Source organism: Hippoglossus hippoglossus, chromosome 13 (assembly GCF_009819705.1).
Source record: "Hippoglossus hippoglossus isolate fHipHip1 chromosome 13, fHipHip1.pri, whole genome shotgun sequence".
Classification (NCBI taxonomy): Eukaryota; Metazoa; Chordata; class Actinopteri; order Pleuronectiformes; family Pleuronectidae; genus Hippoglossus; species Hippoglossus hippoglossus.
In genome coordinates, this window is record NC_047163.1 from 25098947 (window position 1) to 25112501 (window position 13555).

The 13555-nt window shown below is 44.3% G+C and overlaps 1 protein-coding gene across 2 annotated transcripts; it reads left to right on the forward strand.

Moving 5' to 3' along the window:
- The first annotated feature begins 673 nt into the window (after positions 1 to 673).
- Positions 674 to 13126, forward strand: fbxo46 (F-box protein 46). Of its 2 annotated transcripts, XR_004615849.1 has the most exons (4): positions 677 to 1095; positions 8789 to 9415; positions 9499 to 11370; positions 11430 to 13126. XR_004615849.1 is itself a non-coding variant. In XM_034604398.1 (3 exons), exons 2-3 carry the CDS (start codon positions 8936 to 8938, stop codon positions 11308 to 11310), a joined length of 2292 nt encoding a protein of 763 aa, XP_034460289.1. In that variant the 5' UTR covers positions 674 to 1095; positions 8789 to 8935; the 3' UTR covers positions 11311 to 13126. The 2 variants fall into 2 exon arrangements, 1 of the variants encoding a protein (XP_034460289.1); XM_034604398.1 differs by having other exon boundaries at positions 674 to 1095; positions 9499 to 13126.
- The last annotated feature ends 429 nt before the right edge of the window (positions 13127 to 13555 follow it).

Consider the following 13555-nt stretch of genomic DNA (forward strand, 5'->3'; position numbering starts at 1 on the left):
TTCATTTTTCTGTGAACTATCCCTTTAAAATATTCATTGCATATAAACCAGGTAGGATGAACACAAAGTTTTCTAACTTCACTCTACACCATAGACTGTTTATAGAAATCTCTGCACACAGCGTCCGTCACACAAACAATAAAAAGTGACAGTATATTGTAGAAGTGTTTAAGATATGATTAAGATTAAGATTTCATTTATTCGTCCCACATCAATAATGCACACACAATCATGCTACAAGCAATCTGTAGGTGGACACAGCACACGGAACACAACACACACAAGGGCAGTGACCACACGGAGCAGTGGGCAGCTATATATTGGAAAGCCCCCGGGGAGCAGATGTTAGAGGGGAGTAAGGTGCCTAGCTCAGGGGCACTTAGACAGTGGGATAGGGAGAGGAGACTCGCTAATGACAAGGAATATTTCTGAAGTACCTCTGGATCTTTAACACAGACCAAACGGTTTACAACGGACGGAAGTCCAATGCACAGTTGGTCCGTCAGTAACAATGCACATCAGTGTGTTGATGTCCACACCTGTCTGGGCCGCAGTGACCTTTGAGATGTGACAGTGGGGCTGGTGGAGCGAGGCTGGGGGCAGAGGGCAGCAGAGGGAGGGAGCAGTGCGGACGCCATATATGGGCACACCATCGTCTCTGCCTCGCTATTGGCTGCGGGCCTTATGCAGCTGCTTGTCAACAAGATGGCCTTCCTCCCTTCGCCGTCCTGACACTGATTATTTTGGTATCCCCGAGAACATACCGTAAAGGCTGGTGTCGCTTCCAAATAGATAGCTAGGAGACCTACTGCCGGGAGCCCCAAGGAGGCGCGGAGTCAGCCGCACTGTGTTCAGAGGAGTGACAGGCACAGCGAGCCTCGACAGCAGCAGCCACCACCGGACAAGGTTGATAATAGACAGTTAGCTGCTGGCTAATGTCGACGCTAGCCAGCGAGTGAGCTAGCTTAGCTACGTGGATAGTTGGATACTCGTGTCACCTGCATTTCCCAAGTCAAACTGCTTTGGTCAGAGCCAAACACAGCGACTTGTCATTGACAGTCAAGAGGGTCGTCCGTGGGGATTGACATTGCTACGGTAAGTTAGCTTGTACAAGATGATGTTCAGTTTTTTGGATCCTGTTAGCTTGTTAGCAAACGTTGTCATGTTATTGTGCAGGTAAGTTGTGCTACCGAGTTAGCAAGCTCGTTAGCTAGCGACGAGTGTATTTACACTGCAAATACCCATTAATAAGCCAGGTCATGTATTACAGTTCCTAGAAACCTAGTAAGTTTAGACCCGGTTATTGATAAACATTGAGTGACGGGAGGAAACAAGGTGTCAAACAGACACTGAGCATTTTACTACGACGCTAGGAAAGCTGTTTGCTAATGGAGCAACCAGCTAGTGGTTTATCAAAGGTGATTGCTGCAGTTCAAATTGACAACCAGCTTAATGTTGTTGTTGTTTGGTGGAGTTTTCTGAGGCAATAGTTGTTTGTCACCGGAGAAGTTGGCTCAATATCCTCAAATGCTGTGGTGTAATGTCATTTAAAACACAACCAGGAAAAGTAATAGTGATGCGACCTGTAGGCCTTCGCTTTAGAAAGAACAGTGACGCTCAAACAACACTGGGTGATGTAAACAAACACATTGGTGCATTGTACTGCACAACTCAGTTGCTGTAAGAAGACAGGTACTAACTGATAAGACAAGACGACCCGGAGTGAATCTTTCTCGTGGACTGTGAAAATCTCCTGCTGTCATTGATTTAAAACCAGCTGTTTGGTTGAGTTTGAAGTCCCCCCCACTTGTGATACAGATAGAGGAAGTATGATATGCCCTCATCCACTGACTCAACAAGGATAAGGCACTGTGTTGACACAGAGCCTTTGTGATTGGAGTATCAGGGTTGGCACTATAGTTTAAGTTTTGACGATGTTACAGCACACACACACGCACAGGAAAGACGGCCAGTCTTCTTAGGTGTCCTGACTGAAAGACTGCTCTCCATATAATGTTCCTGGGCAGACTGCTACTGCTGGAGTGATGCACTAAGCTCTATTGTTCTGTTGACAGTTTGCAGCAAAGCTGGCCTGCTGGCCATGCCTCTGTTGCATTGTCTTCACAGGCACACATGCAGGTTGGGAGATTGAGCTAAGACTTTTTGGCATGCTTCATTATTATCATTTTTCAGCTTTTTGGCCATCTGGCTGAAATGCTGTTGTTTTTTTTAAGTGTGGGAGAGCTGCAGGATAGCACAGGGGCTGAGTCAGAGTGACTGTTTGTCTTTATTTGGCTTTTGCTAGGTTATGTTTGACCAATAAGATGATAGATTTAAGGGAAAACTACACAGTCACAAGTTATCGATGCACCATTTGCTAATCCAACTTTTAATGGGGATGTGCTACGGTGTATTCAGACCATACAACATCAATGCAAAGACGCAGATAGCTGTGACATGAATGGATGCACATACACGTTCACACAATTACAAAAATGTCTCAGCTTAAACAAAAGATATAGGTGCCACAAAAGCCATCATAATTGAGCTTCTCCAGCCATCACTGAGAACCAGAAACGAAGGACAAATTTATTGTGAGTATCTGTGGGTATATTACAACTTCTGCAGTTTGTACAGACAACCAAAGAAGAGAGGGCTGGAAGAAAAGTCAGTGAAACTATAGGACTACCACGTTATTCCAACTGTCGGTTGTATTTAACTATGAACTAAGTTAGCACAGATGCCTTAATCAGTTACTTCAAAAACAGTAGAGCAGCCGCATGAGAAGTGCGAGGTAAAAGTTTGCTTTGCGTTTGGTCTGAACCCAGACAGCATGCCAAACTGCTCTTGATGACACAATTCCAGCAGAAATACAGTTTTAATGTAATGAGACAAACCTGTCAGTCTGTCACTATGTAAACAGTCATATTGAACATATCACTATTCTCATTTATAAGAGTTTGTATGATAGGACAAGTGTACATCTGCCCAAAAGCAATAAATGGCTTGTGCCAAAACATCTGATTTATGAAACTGTAAGCACACCTGCAGTCAATGTTCCCCTATACATCTCTATCAACTTGAAAATGTGCAAGCCTCATGCCAATGTTTTCAACAAGCACTAGCTGTTGGCTGGATGACATTAAGACATTACCTTTTTGTAACCTCATAGCAATAACGTTTAATTGCATGAAGGATTGTAGTCATCAGATGTTTTGCTTTATGATATCAGAGAAACAAGCTGTGCAATCAGCTCATCTCACATCCTAAACTGATGTCCTGACTCAGACCAATAGCATCTGAGAAACAGATTTATGAAACTGCTTTATTCACTGTTACTTACTTACTGAATAATCATCCACAAAAGGAATCCTGAACTTTTTACCATCTTTACATTGAAAAAAAAAAGAAGCCTGTGAACTGTGGTGAGAGTCTTAATTTAAATTCATGTTGTTGGGCAGCAGCAGCCCACCCCCCACCTTCGTTATATTGTGAAGCAGCAGGGTGTACCCCCTTTTGAGATGTGAGCGATGGCTAATATCTTTTACAATTTAGAGGTGCTCATGGAATACTTATAGCCACTAGCATAACCACAAACAACACTGTTGGTTTGCAAGTAAATCATAAAGTGGCTCTAAAAGTAACTTGATATGAAGTGAAAATAAATGTGTGAGAGGCATAATTATACAATATGATACCTGAGATTTAATTTCTACAATCTGGTTTCAATTTACTGCCTCATCATCCCCACTGGCAGTTTTTCTGAAATGTTTGTATGCATAGGTCAGATTTTGCGAACATGTGTGCACTCATCTGCTCCTGTTAAATTTGTTTATATAGATCCTAACTTTTGCACAAGAAGTGTCATAGACCTCCCTCAGGCCCCATTTTGTGCATATGCGGTTATAAATGAGGCCTCTGCACCTTGTTAACATCTAAGTAGGCATTGCGTGTAGCTGTATAATCAGTGCTATGTAGATTGCCACATTATGAATGTAGCAGTAATTCTCAAGCATTTGACAGAACGGCGACTAAGCCATTTGTTTATCTAGACACACGTTTCACAGTGTTAGAAAAACCTCTCTTTCAGACAGAGGAGGAGTGATTTACTCTGGATTATTAACAAAAGGTACATGCGTGTAGGTTAAATAGCACAACTTCTCTGTCTGGTCAACTCAACCCCTCCTTTCAATTTTGGCGAGACTAACTTGTGCTATGTGTATGTCATCCAGGGTGATATGTAGTACCTAAGGTCTATATGAGCTGTACAGTTGTGTATATGTGTTGTCATAGTGAAGGGTTAAATAACACATACTGAAAACACTCTTTTTTTTTTACAGTAATTTGTCAAACAGCTTGGATACCTAACGATGCAGTCTCCAGCACAGTAGTGTTGCTGTGGTGTCGCTAGCTGCCACTATACTTTGGTGGGATTTGAAGGATTAGGTTGATGCAGAAAGCTTAAAACCAAACCCAAGCCTTCATTTGCAGGAGCTCTCTCAAATGAAGAGGGAAAAAAATCTAAGTATGTCAGTACTAACTTGGACTGTGGAGTAGTAATGTTGAGTACTGTAAACTGAATGACGGATGACTCCCAACTGTGTGTGGTTGGGATTTGCTGATAGAACAGTGTCGGTTCGGTGTCTCAGAAAGATGTCTTTTACAGGCAGGCATTTGAAATTTTGATTACCTATTCATTGGTATTTTTTTCTGGCATTGTTTATATGGACTAGTAACTCATTACATTAAGTCCCTAGTTTTTACACCCATAGTGAACATGTGAACATGTTTTTGTGCACAACCCAGCTGAACTGATGGGTACACCCTTCGTGCACATCTAAGGTGAAAACTACTGGTGTGCTGAAAAGTTCTCCCTGCCTGCTGATTTTGGTAAAGACTTTATGGATGTTTTGGTGGGCCATCAACAAGGTGGAATTTCCTCCGACCCTGTAGATCACCTGTCTAACTGTGACAGACAAGTCTGTTGTCAATATGTTTGTGTGAGAGGGAGACAGCGGGGCAAAGAGCACGGCACACAGCTCTATAATGAAGCAACTGCACAATACACTAAGCAAAAAATATTTTATGTTATTATGAGAAGTGGAAAACAAGTTTAAGTTCATTATGAAACTGTAGCAGAAGAAATAAGACCATGGTAGACAGCCACAGTCAACGTAATTCCAGGGAAACACTGCATTTCTGGTGTGGATAGATTTACTAAATTACAATGTGGACACAGAGAAAAAAGATTTTTCATTAAGATGAAGCCGAGGTGCTATGCAGCAGTCAATATTCTAATGCCACTAAATGTCTGATTGGTCATGTAGATGCCGCTTAAGCCAGTCATGCAATGGAATCCTTTTCATTTGTCTTTATAAATGTTTATGTTGTCAGATGTCATCTCAAGCATGAAACAGTGATTTAATGCACAGTCTCAGTGCAGCAGCCCAGAAGTTACTGTTCTCCTTGTTAACTAGTGGCGTTTATGCACTGTTGTATACTTGGTTTAGTCATCTGACAACATGAACAGACAAACTAATGCAATGACCACAGTTAAATTGTGTGTAAAGCTAAATCGAAGAACGATATCAGTGAGCAGGAGGTGACAGAAAGGAGTTTAAACCTGCTGAGACCAACAGGAGTAATCTGGCTGTCCTGATCCTTGCCACATGTTGGTGGCACAGTATAGTATTTGCATTGGAGTCCTGCAGTGGGCAGTTTCTTGTCAGCTCCTCTCATAATGCCTCCAAATCTGCTCTGAAAGATGGATTGCATGACGCAATGAGAGGGAGGGGGAAGAGGAGTTGATGGAAAGGATGTAGAGATAAAAGTGGTTAAAGAGACTCATAAAGGGTCATGGAGAGCGAGGACAATAAAATGGGTTCTCTAGCTTTTTTTTTCTCACAACAGTATAATCTGGCTGCTCTTAGCAGAGTTATTGCTGTGTGATTACAGAGGAAGCATTTGAATTGGTTCACCACAGCGTGGGCGGTGTTGGCTTTTTGCACTTCTCTGAGCCATTCCATTAGTTCAAATGTACAAAACATCACCCATTCATTTCGTAAGGGGCACAACAATGACCTGTTTTCAAGCCTATGGAGCATGGTGGAATAATTAAGTGCTGTAATACTACCTTTTTATTGTATAACAGACCCGGTGTGAGCTCATATTGGCACTTTTCTAATGCAAGCTGTTTACGTGCACACTAATATCCTGGTTATGGTTATGTTGTTGGTGTTTCCTTGTTCTGTGGTTATGTTTTTTGTTTATGTAAATATCTTATGCCTGATAAAGAAGACATTGTTTTAATTTTGAGAAATTTGTATATGCTATTAGCAGTGGTCTGATACAAACCAGAATACTGTGGTCTGTAAACACCTTATCCAGCTTTCTGAACAGTGTTTGTTCGTGCAGAACATAGTGGCGGAGATTGTCAAATCAAGACACTAATGTACTTGGATACCGTTGGAATCACTCAATCATATTAATAATCAGGTCTCTTATTCTCCATGTGAATATTGGGTCTATAATAAGATACAAATCAAACTGTAAAGATTTTCAGGAAGCTAATGGAGATTCTCTTCAAAGTAAAAAATAAACCAGAAATTTGTCTTACTATCAAGTGTTACATCTGTGAGTGTCGTTGAGTTAGTAATTAGTTTACACCATTGGTCCGCTGAGGGCTGCGTGACTGAATCAAGTTTCATCATTGGTCATCTGGTCAAGTTCTGGGAGTTCTCCCATAGGTTGTTGTCCTTTCACAATAAACTGGAACAAACAGTTTCTATTATCAGACAATTTTTGGCGACTTTTTGTCAGAAGTATTTAAGTATTTGTTTGGACAAACCATAGCAACTTTACATAGAAGAGATTCATCAGTACTGCCGTGTGAGCAAGAGGCACCTCCCTGTGTCAACTATGTTCAGCTCCAACAAAATGCAGCAAAATGTTTACTTGGTTCCTTGAACACCCTGTTGCATTTGGCTTGCACACTGCCTTTTTCATACCCGAGTTTCTCTACATGTCACTGCTGACTGACCTTTGCTTTTTGTGAGTTGTGCAAAGGGACTCATTTTGTTATTATAGTTAAATTGTACCTTGAATCTTGGATGGGTAACACCTCTGACACACCCATGAAATGAGAGAAAACCTGCCTGAAGCTTGTTGCACACCTTTTTAACACCATTTCAAGGAAACATGTTATTCAACTTGGCACCTCCATCCAAACACAGCACACTGATGATGAGACTGAAATGTCATGGTTCAGTGAGTGGCAGAGAGGCGGAGCATTAGTTTATTACATAGATGGAGGCTACTCACTGTGACCGACAAAAAAAGCTGCATTCACACATGCACAGCAAACCTGAACTCTTCTAGATATTACCTGGAGCAGCTGTATGTGAGAACAAAAATGTCTTGATTAACATATTGCTGTTCGACAAATTTTCAAATATGTCCTAAATCTCACACATTTACCATGGTTCTGCCAAATACTATGTTTATTTTAACATGACTGAAAGAAATTAAGGGGTCGAAGTGGTTGATCTATAATCTATGATTATATATCAATTTTGATAGTTTAAATACATTCTAATCAATATTAATATTATATAAAGTTCTCACCTTTTAGCACATTATCTGTTCCTACTTGATGTTGTATTTTTCAACATTGTAATGTTAGCAGTAGATACCAGATTGTGTAGTGCCATGACGAACTTTGCAGTGACCAATCGTCCCCTGTTAAACTCTATATAATCTGGAAATTGGCAAAAGATGCTCAAATTGTCTTAGGCTGTTGCAACTTATCTTGAATGATGTTTGAGTTTAATCCTATTATACAGTTTTAGCATGTTATGTATAAAGCTTAACCCTGAATAGGGGCAGTTCAGGACTGACAGATGAAGTGTAACTGTTGGTTCAAGCTGTTCTAAGATACAGACGAGGCCTTCAGATCAGCAACGAGTCAAATTGTTGTTCCATTGCCACCTACTCGTCTCCTTAAGCACCAATGCACGTTCCTGGCAGCCCCTGCAGCTGGCATAGCTGCAGAAGCAAAGCACGCTGGGTGGACTAAAGGCTTTCGCCCCTACCCTGTAGGATACACTATTTGGCAGGGAGTAAGGGGTGAGAACAGGGAGGACACTACAGCAGTTTCACTACTACTACCCCACCCCCTCCTGCAGCTTGCTAAAAATAGGTCCAGCATATGCCTGTTTGCGCCTCCCTGTGTTGCCTCTTATTAAGCAAGTTCTCTTTGAAGCACTGAGATGCAGGAGAGGAGAAGAGGGAGAAGGAGGAGGGCTCATTTGGAGCTTTTGTTTTCCATCCTTCTTCCCTTTCATCTGCCGGCCTCAGACACCAAACCTGAAATGGAATCCCTTTAATTTGATTTAGAGGCTCTGAAGCAGGGAAGATTATCATGGCACACAGAAGCGAATGTAAGTGCTAATTGAGTTTGGCCAAAGTAGGAGGCAGGCAGTTGTGGAAGTTCAGAGAGCAGTATAATGATAGTTTTGTTTTGTCCAGTCTAGTGGCTCAGCTGCTGAAGTACTGGGCTAACATTCGGTCTGAATTGTACCTCAAGGCAACTATTCAACACAGCCATGATTAGTCAATGATTGTCTGAATTGATCCATGCACCAAAGAACATTTTTTGTTCTACTGATAATGAACTATCTTTTCAGGGATTGAACTTTTTTGTGAGTAATATTTTCTCTCTTCTCTCATTCCTCCCTCCCTGCCTGTACTCCACCCTTTCCTCTCATCTCTCCCTTTCCTATTCATGCAGGTTATATGCCCATCGTTGCAGTTTGGCTTGTTGGCAGACAGTGCCCATCAGGTTGGCACTGGGACAGGGAGCCGACAATGAGAGCCCTGGCTCTGGGGGTTTGCTGGCCAGCATAGATGCAGAAATGCCCCAGTGGTCCGCATCCTGATGGACCGAGACACCTTCTCCCACATCCGCCTTTGGTGCCCGCGCCCCTTTGGCACCTACTCCCAGAACAAAGCTAGGAGCCCAGGCTCAGGGGGCAGCAGTGGAGGCGGAGGTGGGGCAGGGTCCCCCTCCCTCTGTAAGGCTGAGCCCTCTTCAGGTGCCAGAAAGACAGGGAATGGAAGTGAAGACGGTGTGTTGATAGTGGGGGTGCAAGAAGAAAATGGCGAAGAGGAGGATGTGGGCTCAGAGAACACCCCACCTGAACCCGAGCTCGAGTCCAGCTCCGCGACACAGAGCCAGGCCCCTCCACCCTCTTCAACTTCTCCCTCGCCACCCTCTCCCGGGTCCCAGATGGAAGATGGCCGTGTGCTGTTAGACACCTGGTATGTCATTAAGCCGGGCAACACCAAGGAGAAGATAGCCTTCTTTGTTGCACACCAGTTCAGTGGAGCAGGCCAGCCCAGACCCAGTGCCATGAAGGTAAGGAACTGAAACAATAAGTAGCAAAAAAAAATTCTCAATTTGATTTTTTTTATTTGAATTTAAATAATTTTGTTTTACAGGTAAAGGGTAATTGGGCGACTGACTGCAGTAAAGCCAAAAGACGAAGACGATGCTCCTCTTACGACCCTCCAACGCGCTCCCAAGTCTCAGAGCTAAACCTCAGCCATGACTCTCCTCTTGCACCTTCCAGCCCCGATGAGCCTTCTCCAGGAGGTGTGAATGAAACAGACCTCTTGTCAGTGGCAGAGATGGTTGCCTTGGTTGAGCAGAGGACTGCTATGGCCCTCCAGGGGATTGTAGCTGTTCATGGGAACCAACATCAGCAACCCCCTACAACCACTCACAATCAGGGTCTTGCCTCCCACCAGCACACTCTACTCCGGGGCACAGTATCAGACCCCACACCTATGGTATTTGTGTCAGACAGTTCAAATGGCCAGCCCTCCAAAGAGGCCCAAGAGTTATCATCTCCCTTCCAGACAGACCAGGAGCTGGAGGAGCAGCAGGAGTCCTTACGGGTGGCTCAGGCCATCGCGCACTTTGAGTCCCAGAACCTGGAGAATCGGCTCCCTCTGGGCGCTGGTTCTGGAATAGACTCCTCTAATCAGGACAAGGAGTGTAGGAGAGGAGAGGAGTCTGGCATTGTAACCCCTCCTCCGCCACCCAGCCACAGTCACGGTGAGGTTAGGATAGCTTTCAGAGTGTCGAATCTGGACCAGCGGTCTCAGTTGGAGACAGCTGGCAGGTCCCGCTGTATGTTTATGAGCTGTGGTGGTGGGAGCAACCAGGCAGCAGCCAGGGCCAAAGAGAAGATCACCTGTGACCTCTACCAGCTCGTCAGCCCCTCATCAAGAGACCCCAGTAGTCTCCTGCTTGCTGCCACAACTGCTGCCCCCAAACAAGATGGAGACCATCATCTTCCAGACCGGCTGGTCTGTGGCAGCCCCGACCCAACCCAAGAGCTTTCCTCTGGCGAGAAGAAAACTGCTGGTATGGGGAGGGAGCGAGTGACAGGCTTCCATGTGGAGGTTGTGGTGACAGGTGCTGTGGACCAATGTGTGTTTTATGGCAAGGACAGTACAGAGAATGTGCAAGAGGAGACTGTGTGTTTCGCTATGACTAGTGGAGGAGGGAGTGGTGGGGGTTCCACTGACCCTTCATCAGATGATCCTCCTCCTGGACAGCTCTTCTTCCTTCAGCCGCCCCGGGGCCCTGAGGAAGATGCAAAAGGAATTAGCCCTGTTAGTGGGTCGGGAATGTGCTCTTTGGACTGTGCCAACAACAACGGCCCCGGGGCAGGGGTGGCAGTGGGTTCTGGGGAGCGGGTAACTCGACCAGACTCTCCGAGCATTGTGGAAGACTGTTCAGACCCTTCGCTGTGTCGCCTCTACCGCCATGTGTCCCATGACTTCCTGGAGATCCGCTTTCAGATTCAGAGGCTCCTCGAACCGCGCCAGTACATGCTGCTGCTGCCCGACCATATCATGGTCAACATCTTCAGCTATCTGCCGACACGCTCCTTGGCAGCCCTCAAGTGCACATGCCATTACTTCAAAATGCTGATTGAGACATATGGAGTGCGAGCAGTGGATTCACGCTGGAATCAAGACCCGCTATACAGGGACGACCCCTGCAAACAGTGTAAGCGGCAATATGAGCGCGGAGATGTTTCCTTGTGCCGTTGGCACCCCAAACCTTACCACCATGACCTGCCTTATGGACGTTCCTACTGGATGTGCTGCCGGCGTACAGACAAGGACACACCAGGCTGCCGTGTTGGGCTCCATGATAACAACTGGGTCCAGCAGCCTTCGGATGGCTCTCAGCCCATCCGCACCAAGAGAGAGGACAGAAGGGAGGAGGCCAGGTAGAAAGGAAATAGTACAGCTCACACATACCAACTCTCATCTCCGCTTGTTTACCACCTGTTTTCTCCCTCTCACCTCTGTCCAGAGGACGATCAGGGGAAGAGGGGTATGAGGAGAAATTAGCACTCCACGACTGCTTGTGTTTTACTTTGCTCCAGGAGTCCTTTCTCATACTTGCCCTCAGTGGAGGGAGTTTGAGAGGTAAAGAAGGAAGAGAGGTGTGTCACTCTCCTTGCCTTGTTTTTTTTTTTTTTCAAAGCCCTCCAGTGTCCCTCTCTCCCCCCACTGTGTCCAGAGTGGCACCTTTAAAAGATTGCATACCAGGGTTGGGGTCCCCTCCTGCTGCTGTCAGTAAGCCCTCTTTCTGCCTCTTAATCATCTGGGTTCCTGTCTAACTCCATACATGGTTGTTAGGTCATTCACGGGAAAACTCTGCAGTGTATTTGACTGAGATTAGCATTCATAAAGTGACGCATTGAAATGTAATGCCCTAGAGCCTGCTTACTGTTCCCAATACCTGTTCTGTGTTATCACAAACTTCCATGTTAGCTGTACAATGGTGCTTCAAGGAATGAGATGTACAACAGATGTAAAACTTCAGTGGTGGAATGTTCAGAGTTGCTCTAGAAATGTGATTGTATAAAGCAAACTTGATTTTCCGTTGTATAAGATTGCCATTTGTACCTGTTCTGCACCACGACTCTCTATTTTTTCTGAATGTGCTGTAAAGTACTGTGTTGATCAGTCCCCTGATAATGCTGCTGAAATCATTGCCTGTCACTTATGTAAATACTGAAATAGCCATACCATTGGTTAATGACGGGCACAGTCTCCATATTAGACCTGCTCCTGTCATTGTTTCAGAGAGGACCCTAACCTTGCTGACCAGCCATATAGAGGAGCCACTGAGGATTTCTGGTTTACAGAGAATTGTGGGAGATGGACTTTATTGATCAAGACATGTGGGATTGAATGGGATTAAAAAGAGAAACTTGATGTCACTTTGGAAAGGCCTGATGTCACTTTGTATGGTTTGATTGACTTGCTTGTTTGCCTTTTTTTTGTTTGGCTGTTTTTATTGGTGTGTGTGTCAGAGAATGTTTGCTGTTGTTTGCTTTTATTCTTGAGGACTGTGTTCTCCCTGTATTAGTCTGAGGGCCTACTCATCCAGCAAAGATGTATTTTTGTTTTAAATACTCCATCTTTGTTTTAACCCCCAGCTCTCTTCCTTTCCTCCTCCCCTCCGTCCTCCCGATTCGGCAGAGGGCAGTGTTCACCAAAGCCATCATTCATGCTTCAAAACGAGTGAAACCAACAACCACAGACTGCAGTAACTCTCTACACCAGCTTCCAGCCTTAATAGCCCCCTACCTCTTTCCCATCCTGCAGAAGACTGAGGCGTCGGATACCTCACAGATGATCAAGAGTATTGGGAATTGCACAGGACCCTGTAAGTGGCAAGATTTCAGGAGCTCGATGGACTCAATTGAGCTCTACTGGATCCACCCATAACTCTGTGTGTTGGAGTGTAAGATGAACAGTGCCGGATGACGGCTCTGACTCTTCACTGGGGAAAAAAAAACAAAACCTCTGTCCTCCCCCTTTCCCCTTTGCTTTTCCACTTTCTCTACCTGCAAGCTGACAGACTGGACATTGAAGATCTGAATGTGATGAATGATGCTGAAACGCTGCATGGAGGAGGGAAGATGGTTGGGTAGTCATGGGAGAACTGTAGGTTCCAGACATGTACAATGCTAATGGAAAATATCTGCTTAAATAAAAACAGAAGTGATGATTAAAAAACTGGAAATCTGAATCAATACATGGTTGTGTGGTGTGTGACGAGCAAATAATGGCTTTAAAAATGATCATCGACAGGGATTGATTTAGTCATTTGTCCTTTAGAGTTACCCAGCGCATCTTATCAGAGCTGCACCTAGTGTGGCCAACTACCAGCTTTCAAGACTGTAATATGGGATATGTAGGCGAGTGCTACTTTTTTTTTTTTTTTCTACAATCACTGAATTGTTATAGATAACTACTATTAATCTATGATAAATATTTCCAATCAAATAACTAAAAACTTGTCAGAAACAGCAATAAGCAGACTTACACATTATCCTACAATATGAACATCTCAGTCTGAAATAGTGTTGGCTGTAATTTTCTTACATAGGGTGGAGGGCGTGGTAAAGTGAGTTTCATAATGTGTTTTCCCCCTAGTCCAGTTGTTTGTTGGTTGGTTTGA

What these genes read in the sequence shown, in the direction of transcription:
- fbxo46 (XM_034604398.1), top strand. Translation starts at nt 8,936, where the DNA reads ATGGACCGAGACACCTTCTCCCACATCCGCCTTTGGTGCCCGCGCCCC. An exon ending in CCAGACCCAGTGCCATGAAG is followed by an intron (nt 9,416 to 9,498) that starts GTAAGGAACTGA and finishes TTTGTTTTACAG; the next exon opens with GTAAAGGGTAATTGGGCGAC.